This window comes from Charadrius vociferus, unplaced genomic scaffold (genome assembly GCF_000708025.1).
Source record: "Charadrius vociferus isolate BGI_N301 unplaced genomic scaffold, ASM70802v2 scaffold1039, whole genome shotgun sequence".
NCBI classification, from domain to species: domain Eukaryota; kingdom Metazoa; phylum Chordata; class Aves; order Charadriiformes; family Charadriidae; genus Charadrius; species Charadrius vociferus.
In genome coordinates this window covers 608,651-631,779 of record NW_009650167.1, presented here as the reverse complement: position 1 = coordinate 631,779, position 23,129 = coordinate 608,651, and the positions used below count along the sequence as shown (strand labels likewise).

At 45.7% G+C, this 23,129-nt stretch overlaps 1 protein-coding gene across 2 annotated transcripts; it reads left to right on the top strand.

Annotated features, from left to right (window-relative positions):
• Positions 1 to 6,338: 6,338 nt before the first annotated feature.
• PAK6 (p21 protein (Cdc42/Rac)-activated kinase 6) lies at positions 6,339 to 22,605 on the top strand. Of its 2 annotated transcripts, XM_009892429.1 has the most exons (8): positions 6,339 to 6,542; positions 11,502 to 12,119; positions 15,276 to 15,767; positions 16,021 to 16,154; positions 18,893 to 19,019; positions 19,212 to 19,337; positions 20,303 to 20,437; positions 22,438 to 22,605. In XM_009892429.1, exons 1-8 carry the CDS (start codon positions 6,339 to 6,341, stop codon positions 22,603 to 22,605), a joined length of 2,004 nt encoding a protein of 667 aa, XP_009890731.1. The 2 variants fall into 2 exon arrangements, with proteins under 2 accessions (XP_009890731.1, XP_009890732.1); XM_009892430.1 differs by lacking the exon at positions 20,303 to 20,437.
• The last annotated feature ends 524 nt before the right edge of the window (positions 22,606 to 23,129 follow it).

Genomic DNA, 23,129 nt, shown 5'->3' with positions numbered 1-23,129 from the left:
AAAGCATTGGATAGCAATTGAGGTTTGGGTGTGATTTCTGTCTGTGCAGCTGCTTTCTGTCATGCTGCCTAGACCTACCTGCTGGTGTCAAGATCAAACATGTGGTCAGAGCGTGTCTTGGCTCCCACTGGTGCTGTGCGCCCGTGCCTTCTCTCTGTGGAAACCGGGGTGTGTTGAGCCTTGATATGAAGTTAAAAAGCAGCCAGGAGACACACCTGGAAGCTCTTTCAGGTTTGCTAATCTAGACATAGCTGGGAAGAAACCGAGCTAGTAATTTTTTTCTGTCTCGTCTGCAAATGAGGATAATAATTCGTTTTCCTTACCTTTCGCCGGTTTAGATGAAACCCCTGGAGGGTGGGGCCTGACTTCAGAGACTGGCACCATGGGACAGTGACTTTAGCTGGGCCTTCTAGGGGACTGTAAATAATGGAAAACTTTATTGTTTGTCAAGGGAAATAGCCCATTAGCATTTGGGACATGCCTGTACTGGTTTCGGAAAGTTCAAGAGGTCTTTTCTTTGCAAGTGCTCTTATATGTCCCAGAATGAGTTTTGTCTAGTATAGCTAAAACACACCTAAAAGTATGTCACTGCAGCGTCCAAAACAAGCTTAGCAAATAGGCGTTCACTGTGTTTCAGGTTTTAATCCTAATTTATGAGCAAGGAAATGAAGCGGGGGAGAAAGAGGCAGCACCGTAGTCTTTAGACCGTATTCAGTGGAGACATGGCAAAAAACGACAAGCGGTTGTGGTCTTTTTCTCATTTGTCAAAAATAAACCCACCAATATAACAAATATGCCTCTCCCTAAGCTTATTTCTAATGTAGTATTAATCTGTGCGCTGATGTGTGTGTTTGGGCAGGATTTAGAGCATTACATCAGTTTGCTGTGCTGCTAGTTCGCTCCGACACATCGCTTTGCTATTGGGGGCTGGTGAGGGGGAGAGGAGTGGAAGGAAAGGACTTGAAATAGGGGAAGTGATAGCACCGTGAGCGAATAGCCACTCTTCCTTCAGGAGGAAAAAAAAAAAGTACCTAAACCAGCATTTCTAAAACTGGAATTGTAGACAAATGTGGAAGGTGTCAGTGCAACAAGGCTCTGTGCTCTTAGATCCCATTTCAGATTTCAGACCGTTTTCCTCTTCTTTCCCCCTTCCGCTCACCGTTTGTTGTCATTTCTTGCTGTGTGGAGTCACAGTTAGATTTGTAAGCTCCTCAGGGAAGTTACCTGTCATTTTTCTTTGTCTGCAAAATGCTGTGAACGTTTATGGCTTGTTATAAATAACAGTCGTGTCAGAAACCTCAGGAGGGGAAGCATTAGGATTTTAGAAGGTGTGAAATACCATGTGTGGGTATTGAGCCATGCGTATGCACAAACACATGTATATATACATACAACATGCATCGATAACGGCCTATTTAACTTGCGCTGCTTTTGAAATGTATAATGCGACCGTGACCTGCACAGCAGAGTGAGGAAATATGTTTTTCCTTTTAATTGATGGGTTTTCCAGGATCTTCTCCATCTTCCTGCTCCAAACTCAATCTGTGTGTTGCAGTTTGAAGAGTTCTCCTCCTCCCCCCTCCTCTTGTAGCTGACCAGAGTAGTTTGGCGTATCAGCTGAGGGAGGGCTTGGAAATCATGGGAATTGCTGTCTCCAGCCCAGGGACCGGCGTTATCTCCTGTCGGGGTGGGAGGATGTCGGGAGCTGCGTCCCGGTCTGTGACAGCCGTGCAATACACACCCAGGAGCGGGTTCGGGTGCTGCAGCGAGGAGGGGGGAGGGAAAGCTTGTTTTTAACTGGAAACTATACAAGTCAGACTGAAGTAGCTCTCTGCTGTCTTGCTCTCGTCGAGTGTGTGAGCAGAGCTAAGTACAGTGCATATATCCTAATGGAGTATGGAATTGCATGTGTGTGGGGTGGCGGCGAGTGGGATGGAATGGCAGTGCATGCCGGCTGCTTTGCCTGAGTGTTCGAACTCCTGTGTTGCAACGAGCAATTCCCGATAGTGTTTATCTACTACTTCTTTTCAGTGGGCTTGATTCTCGTCTGTGCCCTGCTCCTCAGTTGCCGGTCTCCCTGCCATTCCCCTTTCCCTTCCCAACTCTCACTCCATCCTTCATCTTCCCACCCCTTCCTCTCATCCCAGCCTGACCCTGCTCCTCTCGCTCCTCCTTCCCAGCCCTTCCCTCCCCTGCTCCGACCCGCTGGCGGGGGATTTTTGCTCCTGCTCCCTGGCAGATGTGACAGCTTTTGGAACTGTATCATCTAGCAGCAGCTATATCTGGAGTTTAAAAATCTAACGTGGTTTCCCAGGCATCAGGAATGGATCGCTGAGAGAATTTCAATCTCCGACTGCTTTTGTCTTGTGGTAGTGACTTTTATTATTTACGTTTGTGACATTTCTTACAGTACAGTTGTCAGCAGTGAATGAGAGACTAAAGTCTAGTAGATTATTATAAAATCAGTGTCACGGTATTTGTATTATTATATTAAAGGGATGCTGTCTATGTTTAAATACAGGTTTGGCTTGATTTACAAAATCTTATATGCATAAAATATTCTTATGAATTTCTTACTGAATTAGAAAAGGCTTGGTTTGTTTTTTATTTAAACGTTCTTTAGCTGGGTATTGGAAATACAAATAAATAGCTCTTGCATGAAAACCACAAAGCGAAAGGAGACTGGTTAAATACAGACCTTCTCAATGAAATGCAAAACCTACACTAATTCTTACAATCCATTGGATTTCAAATAACTATTTTTAGTGTATGAATTTCATTTGGTGTTAATGCAATGTACCTTTAAACCACCTGTCTGATATGGCAATGTCTTTATAATCAAAGACTGATGCTGACCATGTAAAGCAAATGTCATTGGGTGCTCGGGGTTATGTTGTATTTAGAGTTGATTACATTTTGTGGTTTTTAAGATGTCTGTTGTAAACCGGTAAGGTAGATGCAGGCCGTGTCAGCTAGTCACCCTAAAATTGACATGAACTTAGTAGATGCTTCTTTCTGGGTTAGGAAGCATGCTTTTGTGTATAGGATCGAAGTGTAGTCCAGGTGTGGATTGACGGGGATAGTCATCAAATGTAAATATGCAAATGTAGTGTTTATGCTTATGCAAACTGATGTGCTGGCATAGAGGCACTGTTCTGTTGGGGGCCAAAATATCACCCGGGCTTTACAAATTTGCACTTTGAAGTAGTTTTGCTAGAATCATTCTCCTTACGAGGAAATGAGTGAAATGTTCAGAAAACAATTGCTACTGCAAGTGCTAATGGTTGTGGCATTTGTAACACCACACTTTACAGACCCCCTGAACCAGTTAAAGAGCAAACTTGAAAGAGACTGTGTGCTGCGCCCTGACTATCTTCTTGTTATGAAGATGAGATGAGGAGTGAAGCTGTGAGAGTAGGAGCAGGAGAAGGAAAGATGCTGGTTAAAACAGTAACATTGCTCTGGAAATGCCCTTGTTCTGGTGGATCAAGTAGCTGTCATGACTGACAGGTAGTCAAGGATGCAGAACTGAAGCATTTGCTATAATACTATAGCAAGTAGATATACTTCTGCTTTCCTTGGAGGCTGTGAAGGCTCCTCAGTAGCATTCGCTCTTGGTTTGAATAGCACTAACACCAGGAGCTATTAGAATATCTTTCCTTTCCAGCATTGTCTGTACCTTTTTTTTTTTTTTCTTAAAGAATTGCCCTATGACTTTGGTCTTGATTATTGGGTAATATGCAGCCCCTGAGGGGCCTTAGTGATGAATCATAGTGTTTGAGTAGTTGCAATACAGACCTGGAGCACAGACGCTCTCCATTAAGATGTATTTGGGTTTTCATTGGAACACATTCTAAGCAAAGATTATTCTGGCTGCTCTTCTAGGCAGAGTAGTTGCTTCCAGCCTCTTTTGTAAGGGTTTTTTTAGTTGCCTAGCCTTTTGCTTTCTTTTTTGACTGTAAGGTATCTTTAGTTGGCTTCTGGACACAGACAGTATTGCGATGGGCGTTGTCAGAGTGTGAAGTCTGTATTTCATCAAGGATGGATTGCATGGTTGGGGGTTTAGATGGTGTAAAGGTCCTTCTGCGACATACAAACACTTCCCGCCCCAGTGACTACAGTATCATAGTAAACAGATTTTAAGCGTGTCTGTATGCATTTTCAGCATCTCAGTCTAGCACTAGGAGGCAAAGTTGTTGTTCACCTGGAGCACTTTGCTCCCTAAACAAGTTTTAAGTGGAGCAACCTGGAAAATGTTTGACATACATTTCACTGTGGGGAAGAATGCACGAGGTGTGCTGACATTTTTGAGATCAACGTCCTCTAGAAGTGTGTTCATGTCTACACCACAACAGGTTATCTCTGTACGTGTTCTGTGTCTCTGACCCTTGTAAATATTTATTCAGCACAAAGAGTTGGAAGCTGAAGTCCTGTACAGAGGAAGAATGATCGCTGCAAAGTTGAAGATTAAGTGGGAAAAATCCCCTACCTGATGTCAAGGAAGAGGTAGCACTCGTCACTTTAAGCAGTATTAGTGAGGGGCAAACTCTAATGTTGAAGTTGTCAGTGGAAAGGGAAGAGCATATAAACTTTTTTTTTCCTACTGGTGGATATTAATTGCTTTAAATAAACCTGTGAAGCTTTTTCCTGAGCTAGAGAGCTTTAGGACTGAACTACCCAAAATGTTTTGTCACTGGGTCTGTGCTTTGTCTCATCTCTCTTGTGGCTCTCATCGCACAGTTCATCCTGTGCGTTGACAGAAGGGATCTTGGAGAGGAGATGATGAGCTTTGTAGCATGCCAGTTCCATTGCATCCACACAACAGTAATCTGCCTATTAAATGTGTTTCTCCAACAGCAAATAGAAATATGTAACTTGGAATACTTGTAACTTTAAAGCCATCAAACCAGTCAATAGAATCATAGAACAATTCAGAGGAGAAGGGACCTCAAGAGATCTGTAGTCCAACCCCCATGCTCAAAGCAGGGTCTGCTCTGAGGGTCAGACCAGGTTGCTCGGGGCTTTGTCTTTTAAGAGCAAACTTGCTCTTGAAAACCTCTGAGGATGTAGACTGCACAGCCTGTCTGGGCAACCTGCTCCAATGCTGGGCTCTCCTGGCCATGAAAAAGTTTTTCCTTCTTTCCAGTTGGGACCTCTCTTGTTTCAATTTATGCCTGTCATCTCTCAGGCTCCCACCACTCTCCACTGTGAAAAGCCTGGCACTCCATAGAATATCTCGCTATCTCTGAGCTGTTTCTTCATGGAAAGAGTAACTTCTCCCTCACACCATCTTCCCTGTCTGTCTTTTGTGAAGAGGTGGTGTCCATCCGTTGCAGTCCTCCAGTTATTCAAGTTTTCCCACCTCTGTGACTGTGTGCAGTGCTCTGGTTCTTCCTTTTCCTTCCTATCTTCCCAATTTCAAAAAGGTCTAAAACTTTGGCTTTCTGTCTATCTACATCTCTTTTTTGGAGGGGTGTGGGGTGTGTGTGTAAGTCTAAATTCAGATTTTGAATGTCTCTTGTGTTTGGGTATATTTGCGTTAGCTGGTTTTGGCTTCTTGCAATTGTAATGGCTGTTCACACAAACTGTCTCTCTCAGCCCCCAAGGGAAAGGAATCTTAGTTTTTAATTTTAGCTTCTTCAGCTACCTGCTGACAGTTTGATTTCCACCTACCACCTCCTCTCTCTCTCCCAAGCCCTGTCTAAGCTGAGAAAAACTGAGATCCAAAATCAGTTTTGGGCAGCTCTTCCTTTGGCAACAGCTCTGTTGTCTTTAAATGGGAATCCAATGTATATTGCTTACTTGGGGTAACCAGTGAGGGGACAGCCTGAGCCCTCTTCACAACCACCCTGCGTTCCAGGCGTGTAGTGGAATCAACACTGTCCAACTGGCTGGACTCCACAGCCATTTAACCTAGGCGCAAGCCTGTGAAATATAAATATATACTGCTTATATGTATTTAAAATGTTTCTATCAGGCAATATGAATTTGTAGAAATAAAGGAAGCCAAGTGGTAGGGGCTCAGCTGTAGATGTACCAGGTGTCTGTTTCTTTTCTGGAATAGAAGTGCAGCGGGCAGAGCACTAAAAAGGTCACTGGAAATCCCAGCTCAGCCACTGGTTCGCTAGGTGGTCCTGAGCAAGTCATTGCTCTCTTGCTGCCTCTGTTTTCTCATCTGTAACAGCAGATGATCAACTCTACTGTTAGAGTGCTTGTCACTGGAGAATGTTCTTAATACAATGTAATTAACTACTATAATCCATGATATTACCAATTGGGCATATCGGACCTAGACGTGCAAGAGCACTGATGGCATTGCCTTCTCTGGTTCAGGCATCATGTTCCGCAAGAAGAAGAAGAAACGCCCGGAGATCTCTGCTCCGCAGAACTTTGAGCACCGTGTCCACACTTCATTTGACCCAAAGGAGGGGAAATTTGTGGGCCTTCCACCTCAATGGCAGAACATTCTAGACACGCTGAGGCGCCCCAAGCCAGTGGTAGACCCTTCAAGGATCACCCGGATGCAACTCCAGCCTATGAAGGTAAGAGGGGAAGACTACTCTTCCCTGACCCCTGGGCTTTGCTGTTCTTGGGGAATGTTTCTGTTGCTCCGTATATATTTAACTGGGGCCAAGGGTGGGATGTGTAAGGAATTCAGTGGGTAGCAGCCTCTGGGCTTTGATAACACTGTCCTTTTCTGTGGCGATTGTAATCTCAGCAGAAATAAGGACAGTAGTATCCTTAACTGCAGTAGTGTCACTGTTCAAATACCCAGCTGGCTGCCGTCACTACAAGAAGGACCTTTGAAGGCTCCTGAGGTAGCGGACAGCTAGGATGAGTTCAGCTGTTGTACAGGGAAGCAAAGAGGAGAACTCCTGGAGAGACCTGTTTTAGCAAGTTTGTCATTCTCGTGGGTGAGCAAATTTGGCTGGTAATGAAGCTGACAGGGAAGCCCGAGTGGGAGAGAGCAGGGTAGCACTGGCTCACTGTTGATGGATGGCTGGGTGAACAAGAGACAACAGGGAGCGGGACTAAGGGAGGGTTTAGGCTAAAAGGGTTTATAATGCAGCAGTTTAATGGAAAGTGGGACATAGTAAACAGGAGTAGGTCCTTAAAGCAAGTCCTTTGGTAAGGAGAAACAAGTCACTGATCCTTGTAGATGGGTGAATTTAGGTGGTTGTCTTGCTTGGATGGTATCGCGATAGTGGTATCTGGAGGCGGTGTGTTCCTGAGTGAGTGCAGGGACCTGCAGTGTGGAGAGAGGCAGATTCATGATGACCCCTTGGAAAAGGAAATGAAAGATGGTGACAGAATTATTGTGTTTAAAGTCTTGCTAGCTTGTGGGAAGTTTTTGTTCCCAGTTAAAAAAACCCCACAGGGGCCTGAAAACTGAAAGGTAAGCTGTAAAACAGAGATATTACTGTTTGGATTTTAGGAGAGATGTAAAAGAAAACAGTTGTCTATCTCATGACTATATTTAGGTTTTTGCGTACAGATGCTTAAAACATGGGGGCTAAATGGGACTACAGTTTAGGATAATGCAAGTGTTAATGCCAAATCAAACCTCCAACTTAAATGGCACATCAGGATCTTTGAGGAGGATGCTGATTTAGAAAACAAAGACTTGCTCAGGAAGAACAGGTAAAAGAAAAAGGGAGGAGGTATTGCCTTCTGCTTTATGGTGTCCTGAATGTGCTTTTGAGGACCACAATCCAGAGAAGAGATAAAATGTGTAATAAGAGACCAACTTGGCTAGATCAGGAGCTCTCTAATGAGTTTAAACTGCAGGAGGATTGCTCAGAAGGGTGGAAACTAGGTCAAGTTATAAAGGGCAAACAGAAAAGAAATTTATGTAGGGACAAAACTGGAAGGCCAAGGCACAAAGAGAGATGTTATTCTCAAAGAACGTAAAGGGCACTAAGGAGACATCATAAGTACACTGAGGAGGAGACGGAGGATGAAGGAAAGAATTTGTGCACTGCTCATTGTGGAAGAAAGTTAATAACAGATGACACTGAGAATTCTTAAATCTTTAATGATTTTTTTCCTCAGTCTTTATTGAAAAGGTTAACTATGCGCAGTGAGCTAACTCAATTAACATGAGCACGAAGGGATGAGAACGCAGGCTAGAATAAAAAGAACATGAACAGAAATGAGACTTCTTAGATAAGTTACATATTTTCACATCAGCTGGGCCTAATGAAATTCAAGGAATTTCAGATCAGTCAGAATGATTTCAATTCCCAGAAAGAGACTGGAACAAATAAGCAAGTAATCTATTTGCAACCACTTCCTAGGAGATAGCAGGGTAATAGCTAGCAGCCAGCATGGATTTATCAAGAACAAATCATATCGAGCAACCCAATTTCCGTCAATCACAGAGTATCAGGCTTTGGGTCAGAGAGAAATGGTGGCTCTTGCCTGTATCTTGACTTCACTTCAGCTCTTGACAGTGTACCTGTGGCATTCCCAAAGCAAACTGAGCGAGTTTTCTCAAGTATTAGGAAAAGCGTACCCAAAAGAATAGTATGAGACATCACTGTCAAAATAGAAATGTGCATGAAGAGATTTACCGAGTCGTAATGTTGGTCAGTACTTTCATGTACGGCTTATTAAACCTGTAGATGATAAAAGCCAAAAGAAGGTGAAAGTCTGTAAGAGAACAAGGATGGACTACCCAACTGTCTATAAGAACTAGAGAACAACCTTAAATGAATACTGTTGTTTTGGTTTTGTTTTTTTTTTTTCTCAATAAGTCCAACTGCAAATACTCTCTCAGACTGCATCAGATAGTTGATTATTTCTGGTAAACTCCATTTGGACCAATTCACATTCAATGATACCAATCAATAGTAAGATCTCGTTTCTTTTTTTTAAGTGCTTTTGGCCCTGTTAGGCCAAGCCCTCATATATAGTCCTGGATTCAACTGTTGTAGTTTTTTGGTTTTTTGACATGTACTATGTGTAGCTTGCCAAAGGTCACTTTTCTTTTTAAAACTATAATTTCTAAATTTTGGTCAGTGAGGCATGATCTCTGTAAGAGCGCTCCATACAGATTTGGCTCAAATTTGGATGTTTGTTCATTAATCTGATACAGTCTTTAAACACAGATTCAAAGTACAGCTAACTCCCGTCATCTCTGTCCGCTGGGGACAGGACTGACTTGATGGACAAGAAGTGCAATGGGAGTGACTTGAGTCTAATTTTAGGAAGTTTTTAACTAGGAGGTGAGGTGAGCACTGGAATGGATTTTCTGGAGAGGCCATAGCATCTCTTCTTGGAGATCTCTGATTTTGAGAATGTTAGATACAAGTCTTTCTGGAGTGACTTCTGTCCATTTGCACTGGACCAGCTGGCCTCTTGAGATTTCTTCCAACTTCATTTTGAGTTATTCTTTTGCCCAGCTTGTAGAAACATTGAACCGTGAGTGAGCATTGGAGGAGGGCCTCTTTCTCTCCCACCTGCCTGTGTGAGCACACGTGAGGGTGTGGAGGCATCCTGCCGAGTGCTCTGTCACTGGCGGTGTGTGTGCTACAGCTGTCCCTGCTCAGGCTCATTTATGAATGGGTGCTCTTACACAGAATGGTAGGTGTTGAAAGGGCCCTCTGGAGATCATCTCGTCCAACCCCCCTGTCAAAGGAGGGGCACCTCCAGCAGTGGCACAGGACGGCATCCAGGCGGTTTTGGAATGGCTCCAGAGTGGGAGATTCCCCCACCTCTCCCGGCAGCCTGTGCCACTGCTCTGCCGCCCTCACAGCAGAGAAGTCCCTCCTCAGGTTGAGATGGAACTTCCTATGGTCAAGTTTGTCCCCATTCCCTCTCGTCCTGTCACTGGGCACCACTGAAAAAAGACTGTTCCCATCCCCATAGCCCCCTCCCTTTGAGGATTTATAAGCATTGATAAGATCCCCCCTCAGCCTTCTCTTCTCCAGACTGAACAGCCCCACGTCCCTCAGCCTTTCCGCATCAGAAAGATGCTCCAGTCCCCTCCTCATCTTTGGAGCCCTTTGCTGGACTCTCCCCAGCAGTTCCCTGTCTTTCTTGACCCGGGGAGCCCAGTGCATTGATTGAGTGCATTGCTGAGGCAAGCTGGTGTGTCTGGCGTTTCCAGCGGGTGAATTGGAACAGACAGAAGACTTCCCACCCCACTGACAGATTTCAGAGACTGGGTCTCTGACTACTTCCTTTTGGTATTTTTTTTCCCCTATGGAATTTGGTGCACGGGTGATGGGAACCATTGGAGCAGTTGGTGTCCTCAACACGCTGTGTAGTTGCCGCAGCTGGGGCGCTGGAGGAGGGTGCGTGTATGTGGAGAGGGCGGTGTGTTGCTGCAACAGGGATGAAGCGTGGAATTTCCTGCTGTAGGTGATGATGTGTATGCAGGGATACGACCCAGACTGTCCTTTCTTCACCTTGTTTGATAGAATCTTTCTAGTCTGCCTTTCATTTTCTGACACCGAGCAAATGAGGTGCTCATTTTGTGCACTGCGGTGGCATTCTGTTGAAATTACTGGAGCTGCTGTTTTGCACCAGCTAAATATTAGGCTCGGTGTAATTAATTCAGCATCTTTAGAAGATCCCTGGAGTTCAGTTAGCAAACAGGAGATTGCCGCCACTCCAGGGAAGGACTTTCCTCGGGCAGAGATTCATGAAAGTGTAGGAGTGATCCTGTGCTGTGAATTTCTGTGAAGAAATGAAACATTTTGGTTCCCAGCATTAAAAAAGCTTCTGTAAGCTTTTCAGTTCCAGAATAAACAAGGTAGAGCACTACATAATATACCGACAGCTTCAAGTGTCTTACTTGCATAGTGCTGTTGCGTGTTTGGATGGAAGCCTTGTTCTTCATCGTTTGCTTACAGGGCAGTTGTGAGCTGTTATGACCCTTTGTTCATCGTTTTTAATTATAATAGCTTGGCAGAACAGAGGAGGGATGGAGCGTTGGAACAGCGTGGTCTTCACTGGTCAGGATTAAGATGCATTAGCAAAAATTGTAGAGAACCAGACTAAGGGAGGCTGATTACGACACTATGGAGAGTGGTACAGGGGAAAGATGAACCTTGGACTGGAATACTGAGGTGATTTTTGCAGATAGAGCTTAGGGCATGCTGTGACTTCTGAGAACTGATGCTCTCGGGAGCTTCTTGAGCCTAAGTTAGTGATGTAGTGGAGCACGGTCTCAGCACAAGAGAGTCAGGAGTGCTAAAGACATCCCAGTTTTGCTATAATGTTGCCCTTCAGGATGTGAGCGCAGCAGCGAGTGCCCTGTTCTGGCTGAAGGCACTGCTGCCTCTGACAGAAGGATGTAACCCCATGATCCCTTTTTATTTTTCCTTCAGTAAAGGACAACTAAAGACAGAAAGAAACATTTCTCTTTTTTTTTGTTTTTTCTAAATTCCCTGAGTAATCTTTGGTTAGACAGACAAAAATCTAACCTTTGTCAAGATAACCTGAGCCTTAATTTTTACAGCTCTAACTTTTCCCCCCTTCCCTCTGTTTCTCAGACGGTGGTGCGGGGCAGCACTGTGGAAGTGGAAGGCTATATCTCTGGTTTGCTCAATGACATCCAGAAGCTTTCTGCCATCAGCTCGAACACCCTGAGGGGCAGGAGCCCCACCAGCAGGAGGAGAGCACAGTCCCTCGGGCTCCTGGGGGAGGACAGACCCCCAGACATGTACCTTCAGAGCCCTGAGGCTGACTGGGCAGACAAATATGGAAACTACCTCAATTGCAATGGTGGGACCAAGGTGACCCGGCGGCAGACGATGTGGCCGGATTACAAACCCCGCCTGGAAGGACAGTCTCACCCCAATGGTATGGTGACGAAAGCACAGTCCCTCGGACCCTCGGAGTTCCAGGGCACTGACGGGAGCTGCCTCCAGCGCGCCGCCGGCTTGCAGCACGTGCCAGCGCTGCCGGGGGAGAGCGAGAAGATGGGAAGAAAGGGCTCAGAAGAGTGTTGGCCTCAGCCGTGTCTGGTGCGACAGGCAAACCCCAGGCCGGCAGGGGAGGGCAGCCCCAGCTCCAAATCGAGGGAGAACAGCTTGAAGAGGCGGCTGCTACGCAGCGTGTTCCCCTCGGCCGGAGGCTCAAACAAGTCGGGCCCTTCTCTCCAGATAAAGGTATAGTTATTCCGTATTTTTGGGTGAGTGTGATGTTGGCTTTACAGTTCCAGAGGTTATTCGCACAGCTGAACAAATTTAATTGCAAACATCATGCAACCATCTGTTCTTGTTATGATTAATGCTGGAATCAAAACGTTCCTGGACAGGAGAAGTATGTAGCCCACCTCATCTTCACAGAATGCACGGCGAGGCACAGCTCGGAACGGCAGCCAGGTCTGCGGGAGAAAGGCTTGTGAGTGGAGCCGTGCTTGTGGCAGCGTAGGCTGGGAGGTAGGGAGGGAGGGGACTTACTCATTTTTGCCCTTCTGTAGTAGTAAAGGCATAACTGAGATGCCGTTATACTAGCACAATGCTTTTGCCATTTGGGAAATTGCCGTAATTTACATTAGTAATGTATTCTTTTGCCTGTGCAAAATAGAACTACCTCAGGAGAGCTGGTTGGCTATAGCTGTATCTGCCAAGCTGCCTACAATAGGAACGTCAGCACCAGCACCCACGGTACTGTTGATGGGGGAATCTGGTGTTGGTGTTTGACGAGGGTGGGACAGCTCATAGCTGCATCTCCCCCAGGAGCACTGTCCTGAATGAATGACTTGCTGCTTGTTAAACTACGAGAAAAACTCTGGTTCCTGTTGCTGGCTAGAAAACGTAGACTTTCAGGCCACCGCTGCTAATCCATCCCAGGCTGAGCCGGTGCTCGCAGCCGTGGAGCAGCCCTGGTGCCCTTGCTTGTAGGTGTGGAGTCCCCGACCTCGGAGGAGGATGGCAGAAACTGCTGGCCCCCAAAAAATGGCTGTTCTAATGCGTATTCCAATGTGAGGGTCTCTCGGACCCGGCTCGTTGGAGTTTGCATAAGGATCAGGCTCCAGGCTTTCAGGCACAGCCTCCTCCCTGCAGATTGCCTTTCCCAGGGAGTGGGATTTTAAAGGAATGCGATTCTTGTGTCACACAGACTCCACTTACTGCTGTCTCTGACTCGGGGCTGATCTACCTGGCTGGAGGATGGTCCCTGAGCACTTCTTTCCTCTCTAGTGTGTGTCTTTGCTGTGCCTCGGCACCTTCACACGCAGGAGCAGAGGTTACTGGTCAAACGGCGTGTGCGCCTGGATGTGCTCGGGTGTGCTTGGACTCAAGCTGCTTGCCTGGGGAGAGGAGCAGGACGGACCTGGGGGTTATGTAGTCCATCTCCCTGCTCCAGTGAAGAACCTGTGACATTGCGGGCAATTGTTTATCTAAGCTGTTCTTAACAGCCTCCAGTGATCAAAACCTTCATCTCCCTCGCAAATGGAGATGATGCTGTGTAATTGATGTGTAATAAATGCACAATTGCAGGTGAAATGGAAAGGGGATGTAACTGGGTGAAAATGGGGAGGTGGGTGCCTTGACAGGCTGCTGGTAGTCACCGTGGGTAGGTGGAGTGGTCTTTCCTTTCAACCTAATATGGAGGGAAATGGGAGAACCAGTGACATCTCAGCATGTCCAGGGACCAAAAATGTGTATATAGGGGCTGTTAAATTATGGGAGCAGGAAATAATACTTACGTGTGTCAGCTTGCATGCATGTTCAGTGCCCTTTTGCATGCTCTGGGTTATATAAAACTTTTTTCTTTTTTTTTCTTTTTTTTTTTTTTTTTCTCTTTCCTGAGACAAAACAAGAGTTGGGAAATGCATTCTTCGCTGCGGTGAGCGTGTCTGTGCAGGATGGCCGGGGTGGAGCTGGTCGATGGGGGGAAGTTTTCCTGACGGGCAGTTTGTGTTTGCATGCTCCTGCACCCCGACACCAGGAGCTGCTAAATCACCTTTCAGGGCCTCTGTGTGCCTGAAAATGAGCTCTGTGCGTGTGTGTTAGGCTTATGCAGATTTTTCCTGTTGACAAAAATCCTTGATTAAAACCCAAAGCGCATAGAATTAAATTCTGTACAATTATTTTCCGTCTGAGACGGAGAAAATGAGTGCTCTTTTAAAATTTTTTTTTATTGGCAGTTTTTGGTTCCCATACCCATATCATTAACTTTATTAATAATCTGTCTGAATTGTGAGAGAGAAAAAGCTTGTTGCTTTGAAGTTTTTATTTTGCCCTATAATATAAATGATTGGCTTGCTCTTTCTGAAGTTGCTACTTTGTCAGATCCGCTATTATTTTACATATAACTAAGTATATAATATATTTTATACCTAAGCTGCTAGCTGTTGATGAATTTTAATCAGTCAGCATTTCCAGGGTGAGTATTAGCACTTCGAGGTTTATCCTTCTTGGGAGACCCATGCGTAGTGCTGGCGTGGGAATGCGTGTCCCGAAGCCACGTTACCCCAGGCTGTGATCTTGGTACATCTCATAAACTACCCAGGGCTGGGCCGGCTCGGTACTTGAGCGGAAGGTCTCCAAAAGCCTCGAGAGCTTTGGGAAGGAGCACTGCTATCCCAGACTTGTCAGTTTTGAGCAGGTGGCTCTGTGTTGCTGGAGTGTCACACTGGCCTCCCGCAGCCCTCCTGGTTCAGGGCGCTTTTCCCAAAACAGAGCGCTGATCTGTGTCTGATGGACAGGAATGCTCTGCAGGTACTGGTGGAAAGTGCAGAGAGAGTTTTCAGTAGGCAGAGCGTAATTACCCAAAGGGAATTAGGCCAAGACATCAAAGTGATTTACAGCTTTGGCATGAATCCTCTTTCCTTTTATATATAGGAAGATCAGAGGCACAGAGGGATAAAGGATTTTAAAATTCTCTGCAACACAGGTTGCCCCTGAGTTTTGGTGGCAAGGTTGGAATGTTTTTAGCAGATAATTTTTTTTTTTTCTATGGGTTTTGTCTTTGGGGTGTGTGTGTGTGTGTGTTTTTTTTGTTTTGTTTGGGCTTTTTTTTTTAAGCATGTGCTTTAAAGGTCCCTTTTAAACTGCCTCAGTCTGGAGGTTCTTCAAGTGTAGCACCCATCCTTTCACTCATTCTTGAAAATCTGCATCCGTGTGGCTTCCCCTAGTCATGGAGTGTATGTTGGGCAGACCCAGAGACAAGAACCTAGAGCTCTTGTCTCCACTCTGCTACAAAATGTACTAAGTCAGAGTGGAGTAACACTCAACTGATTCCTGGCGCTTCTTTCTTCTTGTTAATCTAACCATCGCTTTTTCTTTCTTCCACTTTCATATTTGTTCTTCTCCTAGCCTAACGCTTTCTTCAGGCCCCCGCAGTGGGGCTCACCGCGCAGCCCTGCAGCCAAAGCCCAGTCTCTTCCATCAGATCAGCCTGCGTCCGATTTCCCCAGGATGATCTCCGAAGCTGGCACCCCCCAGAAATCACCGACGGCGGAGAAGGCGATTGCAGTGCCACAAGGCAGGCCGTCCCCAGCAGGGTCGCCCAGGAACCGGCAGACTCAGACTAGTTCTAGCAACCTTCACCTTCCCCAGGACTCTTCTGTGCGAGGGCAGCTGGCCAGCGAGGACCCGGTGGTTGTGACTCACGAGCAGTTCAAAGCTGCCCTTAGGATGGTAGTAGACCAGGGAGATCCCCGGACGTTGCTGGAGAATTACGTAAAGATTGGTGAAGGGTCCACGGGTATCGTCTGTATTGCTCGAGAGAAGCACTCTGGGCGGCAGGTGGCGGTGAAAATGATGGATCTGAGAAAGCAGCAGCGCCGGGAGCTCCTTTTTAATGAGGTGCGTATAGTGACGAGAGGTGGGGTTCTGCTGTCCGCCGTAAAGCCATGGTAGCAGTCAGCGTGGTAAAAAGAAGGGAAGAGCAGGAGACGTCTTCCTCTTAACAGAGTTATGCCAGTGGCAAGAAGAAAAATGACCAGGGGATGGATGCTACTGCGTTGTACTCCTAGGGCTGTGCATGCTTGCTTTGTTGGATAAGATTAAGTGCTGGTAGTGATTTTGTGGTGGTCAATTGTCCACTGTGTTTTTGCAGGTGGTGATAATGAGGGACTATCAACATGTCAACGTTGTGGAGATGTACAAGAGCTATCTAGTGGGAGAGGAGCTCTGGGTGCTGATGGAGTTCCTGCAGGGGGGAGCCCTCACAGACATCGTGTCTCAGATCAGGTACGAAGCAAAATCCAAAACGTCAGTGCTTGTGTTCCCACCTGATAGGCAAGAGCAGTGGAGTGGAGATTTCTGGGAAGAATAGTTTCCCTCCGAGATCTTGTGATTGCAGTGCCCTGGAACTATTACGCTTTACAGCTGTCATCCATTTGAAATATGCGATAATACTTCTGATGTAGAAGGGACCTCATTTACAGTACTGATCCCTTTAGATACTCACCATTCATCTACTTGATGACCTTACTCATGAAAAGTATTGTTTACTATATCTGTTGTATTCTGGCCAGGAAGCTCATTGAATGAGTATAAGAACATACAGAAATAGTTTTCAGTGGTACAAACTTAGTGAGGTTGAATTTGTGGCTAACTCCTCTGGAGAAGTGCAGCAGAGCCTTGAGATCTGGACTCCTTCCCAAATTTCATTGCCTAAAGATAGCAACTACTGGACACTCTCCTAAATTTGTTTTCTTATCCGCACCGCTTCGTATTAATTAATGACCAAAGCATTCCTGTAGGGCAAAGGAGTTGTTCTCAAATGGCCTCTGGAGTCCCAGTCACGAGGTGTTCTGGTGATGCAGTTATGATGATGGTGTCTTAGCTGTGACCCTGGAGCACCCTCCTCCCGCTTCCGAGCAGTCCTGCGAGGCTGCGGACTGGTGCAGGGAACACCAGTGAAAAGACTGACCAAGAAAGTCTGGAGGATGAGCTTTCCTTTTTTGAAGATTCAGAATGTTAATTGGATTACAATTAGGTAGTATTGCTAACACTAATTGTATTTACTTTTTTTAATCTTAGTATGCCTTTAATTCACTTACATGCTTTGACTGGCCTTTGCTGATCCTGTGGTGGATTTAAGGCATATATCTTGCTCTGTTGGATTCTCTATTTTGGATTTGCATCTCTGATGTGTTTGGGAGGCATGAAAAAACACCTTGTCCTCTGTAGTCTCCACAGCCCCACCTGTAAGGAGTGTCTTGGAGACACTTGGGCGGCCAGGCCCTCCAGCGTTGTGTTCAGAGCCACATCTCAGGGTCTGAGAACCAAGGTGTCGCTGTAAGTCATCTACCTGCTCCTGGACAGGAAAAAGGACATTTGGTCTTAGAGTGCTGAGTTACGGCATTGCAGAGCCAGTGAAATTCATGTAGCTCTTAGCTGGTATTAGAACCAATGGTACTACAGAATAAAAAAAAAAATATCTGAAGAGGTTTATGAAGGTTCTGTGTAGTTTATATCCACCAGTGAGACTGAATTCCATTGTGGGACCTCAGCCTAGATTTGAGTTATTTTATGGAGCCTTCCTTTGAACCTTTTAATGAATGCTTGTTTTTCCACATAGTGAAAACAGGATCTGTTATAACATTTATCAAAAGTAAGCTGCAAGCCTTTATCAGTTTTTCACAGGGAGGAAAATACCCTCATTCCACTCGTTAAACATTTGTTGAAGGTGATAACTGATTTGCATCTCCAGGAGTGAGCTAATCCTCTGGTAATCTGTTTTACACTATGCAAACACTTGACTGAAACCAAATCCATACGTGACCAGCTGAAAGTACTCCTCTGGTTGTCTTCTAGAACCACAGAGCTCAGACGTGTATCAGCTTTTCTTGCCGCTCATGCACTAGGAAATAAAAAGCACTGTTTCTGAATAAGTTTGGTTCTGTACTGGGGAGGTCTCTCTTCCATCAGGGGTTAAATCATAACAGCAAAAGCAGCCCCCTGCTATCCTTCTGATGTGTTTGGCATCCGCATGGTGCCGGGCAGCCATGATACGCAGTGTCCTGCTCAGATGGTTGGTTTGGTAGAGTAAGACGTGGAACACCAAACAAGCGATGGAAGTATAAATTTCTCAGCTGATGGTGCAACCTCCCTCATGAATATGTAGAATATGAATATGTAGAAATTTCTATGTCCTCAACTGAGAGTTATTTCAAATAACTGCTAGAGACAGCCTGAGAATCAAAAGTACTCAAATCGGGTAGTGCAGCTATTCTTTGAAAGAATTAACTTCTAGTGTTACTCAGTATAAGTGTGCAGAGCACGCTGTCACTGTCCCCAGTTACAGGAGATAATTTTAATTTCTACTGTTTTCCCTGATACTTGATCGTGAAAGTTCTGGTGTTGGTATTCCAAAAAGAAAGAGTTTCTAAAGATAAGGTTCTTCGTGCTCATCCTTGGTCGGCTACCAGAGGGAGGGGTAAAATTCTGGAGTGTCTTCCCTGCTTGTAACCTGCGCTACCTTTAGTTAAGAGTATCCGACGCATCTAGCTGCATGAGACCTGTAAAGCATCCCTACATTCTCTATCAGATTCCGTGTTTAGATGCTTTCGGGATAAAAGTGCACCCTGTGCCTTGTGAACAATAGTTTTGCCATATTTGCTTAAAAAAAACTGTCTCAAGAGTTACTGTGGCACCTTGGCGTGAAGAAGCAGTCTTGTCTATCAGAATTGCTTGAAATGCAATCTTGCAGAATTAATTTAGATGCGAGATTTAAAATGCAGTTTCTCTGTATTAGACATATGAAAACTTAAAACTGCTAACCATCAAGACAAAAATGTTTTCAACAGTAAAAGACAGTCGTAGAAGAACAGCAAAAGCAAGCTAGTAATGGTCATGGGGAACCAAAATATGTATCTGCGATTCAACTCCAAAATTGTACCGTACCTTTAGAAAGGCCCTGAAAACGAGTACTGTCTGCTGCCCAGTACAATGCAGTTAAACTCCAATGTCTTTAATTTCAGGCTAAATGAAGAGCAAATTGCAACAGTGTGTGAATCGGTGCTGCAGGCTCTGATGTATCTTCACTCTCAGGGGGTCATTCACCGCGACATTAAGAGCGACTCCATTCTTTTGACACTGGATGGAAGGGTGTGTTTCCTCAAACAATTGCTTTCTGTCTTCTGCTGCTGTACTCTTTGTCTCCTTATTTCCTTTCTGTTCACAATCTCTTGTTTGTACCTCCTCCTCTTACTCCCTTTGTCTTGTCTTCTCTGTCTGTGGCGTTTCCATCCATGTTGTTTAAAATTATTTTTAAAGTTGGCTGCTTTTCTCTTCGTACAGGTTAAACTTTCAGATTTTGGCTTCTGTGCTCAGATCAGTAAAGATGTACCTAAAAGAAAGTCCCTAGTAGGTACTCCCTACTGGATGGCTCCAGAAGTCATTGCGAGGATACCATACGCTACTGAGGTAAGGGACCACTTCCCGAAGATCAGAAGAGGTAGCAAATAATATTCTGAAGTGTCACAGGAAAATAACTATTGGCTTTTCTAGGAAGAGCTTCTAGAACATATTTAAAATATATATACAACTATGACAACACATTTGCTTGTGATGATATCAATATTTCCTAAAACAGTAGAAAAACAGGTTGTTCTGCTTCCGGGAACAAGGTGTAAACTTATTCTATTCTTATCCGTGAAGCTTGGCGTAGGCTGGGATCTGCTGTAGCGTGGCCAGCTGTTAGCAAGGAGTTGCCTGGGACATGATACGGATCAGTAAATCAATCAGTGCCACAAAGGGAGGGAAGGAGAGGAGGGGGGGGCACAGATGGGAGCTCTGAAATCGTGGGCAGGTGGCAGCAGAGTGATTAGTTGGGTTTACCAACCAACCAGGTGTAGCACAAGCAGTTACTTGCAGACCTTTACGTGTTGCAACACTAGTGTGGCTCAGTCCTAGTTGGAAAGCTGTCTTTGTCAAACTCTGGTAGGGAGTCCAATAGCATCAAGTGGGTTAAGGACTTTTTACAAGGGCATGTAGTGATGGGACGAGGGGGGAATGGCTTCAAACTGGAAGAAGGTAAATTTAGATGAGATATTAGGAAGAAATTTTTCACTATGGGGGTGGTGAGGCACTGGAACAGGTTGCCCCGAGCAGCTGTGGCTGCCCCATCCCTGGAGGTGTTCAAGGCCAGGTTGGACGGGGCTTGGAGCAACCTGGGCTGGGGGGAGGTGTCCCTGCCCAGGGCAGGGGGGTTGGAACGAGATGATCTTCAAGGTCCCTTCCAACCTAAACCATTCTATGATTCTATGAATGTTTGACTCTCTCGGTAACATTTGTCATGGGTGGGGCGTTGTAGTATTTGTGAAGGCAGCAAAGCAAGGAGGACCTGTTGCTCTAAACTGTGTGTACTGATGTGCCATTGGCTCCCACAGGTGGATATCTGGTCGCTGGGGATCATGGTGATAGAGATGGTGGATGGAGAACCCCCCTATTTTAGTGATTCTCCAGTCCAGGCAATGAAGAGACTCCGTGACAGTCCTCCTCCCAAACTGAAAAACTTCCATAGGGTAAGCACACTGGCAAACACTCATAAACCTGGTGATTATTGTGGGGAAACATCCGTATCAGCTCTTCCCGGTACAGCTGGCTGTGAAAGTGATCTTGCTAGGACATGTTTCTTGGGGAACTTCTTTGGCCCTGGTGGCTCAGTGGATGTAAGCTGCTGCTGACAGCTAGTGGCTGCTTTGGGAAGCAGCCCTAATAATGTGGGGTCACTTGGGCATAAACCTGAGAATGCAACTCAAAGCCGCTTCAGGCAGACCCAACAGTTAATACCTGACTGCTGTCGATAGAGCAGCTCATCTTCTAGGGAAGCAGGTAGGAGGATCCTTGCTCTTGAGAGCTTCTGGCTTCCCGGCTTTCCGAATGGCACAGACTGCGTTATGGTGAGAGCAGGAGAGCTCAATACGGGCGGGAGCTCAGGGAGACACGGCAGCTGCTTTGAAGATGAACTCAGCTTCATGGTGTCTTATGAAAAAGTAGTGGTGACATAAGAAAAACAGTGATTAACTTTTAGTTGCCGCACAAAGCAGCACTCCTTTCATTTCAGCCCAGGCCTCTGGGATCAAATAGCTTCTGCAGCGTTCTGAGCTCTCCGGCCTTTCCAATTAATCGGAATATCTGCAGCTGCTAAAACTGAATTATTTAACAGAGTAGACTGCTGAACTAACAGCGTACACTCAAACATCAACAGCTGCTCTTTCCTCTCTGCCTTTGTAATGCTAATTAAAATTCCAGGGTCACATTCTGGACCCAGTGCTGTACTCCTGTGGCGCTGTGAAGCCAGTCCTGGTCTGCGTTGCACACCTTGCCTGGTGGGACGACCCTACCGCAGGCTGTGACAGCCAGAGCCACTTGCAGTCTTGCTCTTCTCCACTTTGTCCTGGGAAGCCAAGTGGTTTCCAGCAGACCCCTGGGTGGCCAGGCTGGTGCCCGTCCTCCCCCATCCCCCCATGTGGGGCTCAGCACCAGCTGTGGATCCATTCTGACGACAGTTCATGCTACTCCAGCCCTCCCTTCTGGTGACAGTTAATGGTTCACTGTGGTACCAGGGGCAGCAGGTTAAACAGACGCCGCCTGGGGTAATCTCTGCTGCTTTTGTAGAACGTAGGTAGATTTATCGGCAGAGCGATGAAGGCTGAATCCCGGCTCTCGTACTAGCTGTGTTGTGCCTTCTCCCTCTTGCAATTGCAGGGAAGTAATTCAGACCACTCGTGAGATAAGCTGTAGCTCAGTGTCAACAGTATTTCATGATCTACTTCTAAGTTAACCAGAGCTGCTAAAATGCCTCCAATCTAAAATGGATGTAATTAGCGTCATTAAAATAAATAAATATATGCCAGGTTTGTTTTTAATTCCGTTTTAATGATGCAGAGGATTACCACCAGCAGGAGATGTGCAGTACCTTTACGTGGTTCTTGGGTCTGGCTACTCAGCAGCCTTCACACATCTTTCAAAGGACAAACCTGCTGAGCTCATTGAGCTCTTTGGTACACTGCTCTGCAGTTTCTTTGTCTTCTTGTACTGGCAGCATCAGGTTTCCAGACTCTCAAAACCTATTTGGGAATCCCGTTTAGCTACTTTTTCCGCAATCTGTGGCCAGTAAAAGAATGAGTTGATCAACCCTTCACAGCCAGGCGACGTGCCTTGGGTAGCAGGAATTCTGTTGACTTCTTGAGCTGAAATGCAGAAATGATTTAATAACAAAATGGGAAACAGACTTAACTTAGATGGAAGGATGTGGCAAGCAGTCTTGTCTTAATTTGCTGTGCCCCATTAAAAAGAAAACGACCCGTGTAAGTGTTGTGGCTACCGGTGACAGAAAGTTATTACTGCAGCCTAAAAGGCATGCTATCGCATGGTGCGTTTCTGGGCAAAGGCAAAGGCAGGGTTACAGAGCCCAAGTGTACAGCGTCCTTTGTAACCAAACCTGCCTCGCCAACCTGGTGTCACGTGAGCTGTTGCCCAGTTCCTTTACGGGGTTGACTCAGCTGTTGCTTTTTCACAGACCTCCCCGGTTCTGCGAGACTTCTTGGAAAGGATGTTGACGCGGGACCCACTAGAAAGATCAACGGCACAGGAACTCCTGGATCACCCCTTCTTGCTCCAGACAGGACTTCCAGAGTGCCTGGTCCCCCTTATCCAGCAATACCGAAAGCGTACCTCTACCTGCTGACTTCATGTAAGGGGAAATTCTAGCAAAAAAAATTGTTTATTTTAAGAAAAAAAAAAAAGTAATTGAGAAACCAGGCTATCTTTTCCTTTGAATGGTGCTTGGAACTTGTCAGCAATCTTTCTAGAGGATGAATGTGAATCCTGTCCTTGCATTCTCAGCCTCTTGTGGCTTCTCTTTTGCTGAAGACAATCAATATGTACTAGATCCAAATAAGACTGAGTGTGTCTCAAGAATGAAGCAGGTATTTCCTGACTGGTGGATCGCTTCTTCCGAAGAACGGCATTTTAAAGCGGAGTCTGAAGTTGCGTATCCGAATGTCTGCAAGTTCCTGCAGACCTTGGCTGCTGACTACTGAACTGGACCAATATTTCCCAATTAGAAATGTGATCTTTGTTTCCTTAGTTGTACACTGGAGTCTTGAGCTGACTCAAATGTACATTTTGGGGCACAGACCCCTTTAAACGCTCAAACAATGCACAAAGACTTGACAATTTTTTCCTCTGAGACTTTTTCACAGATGATTT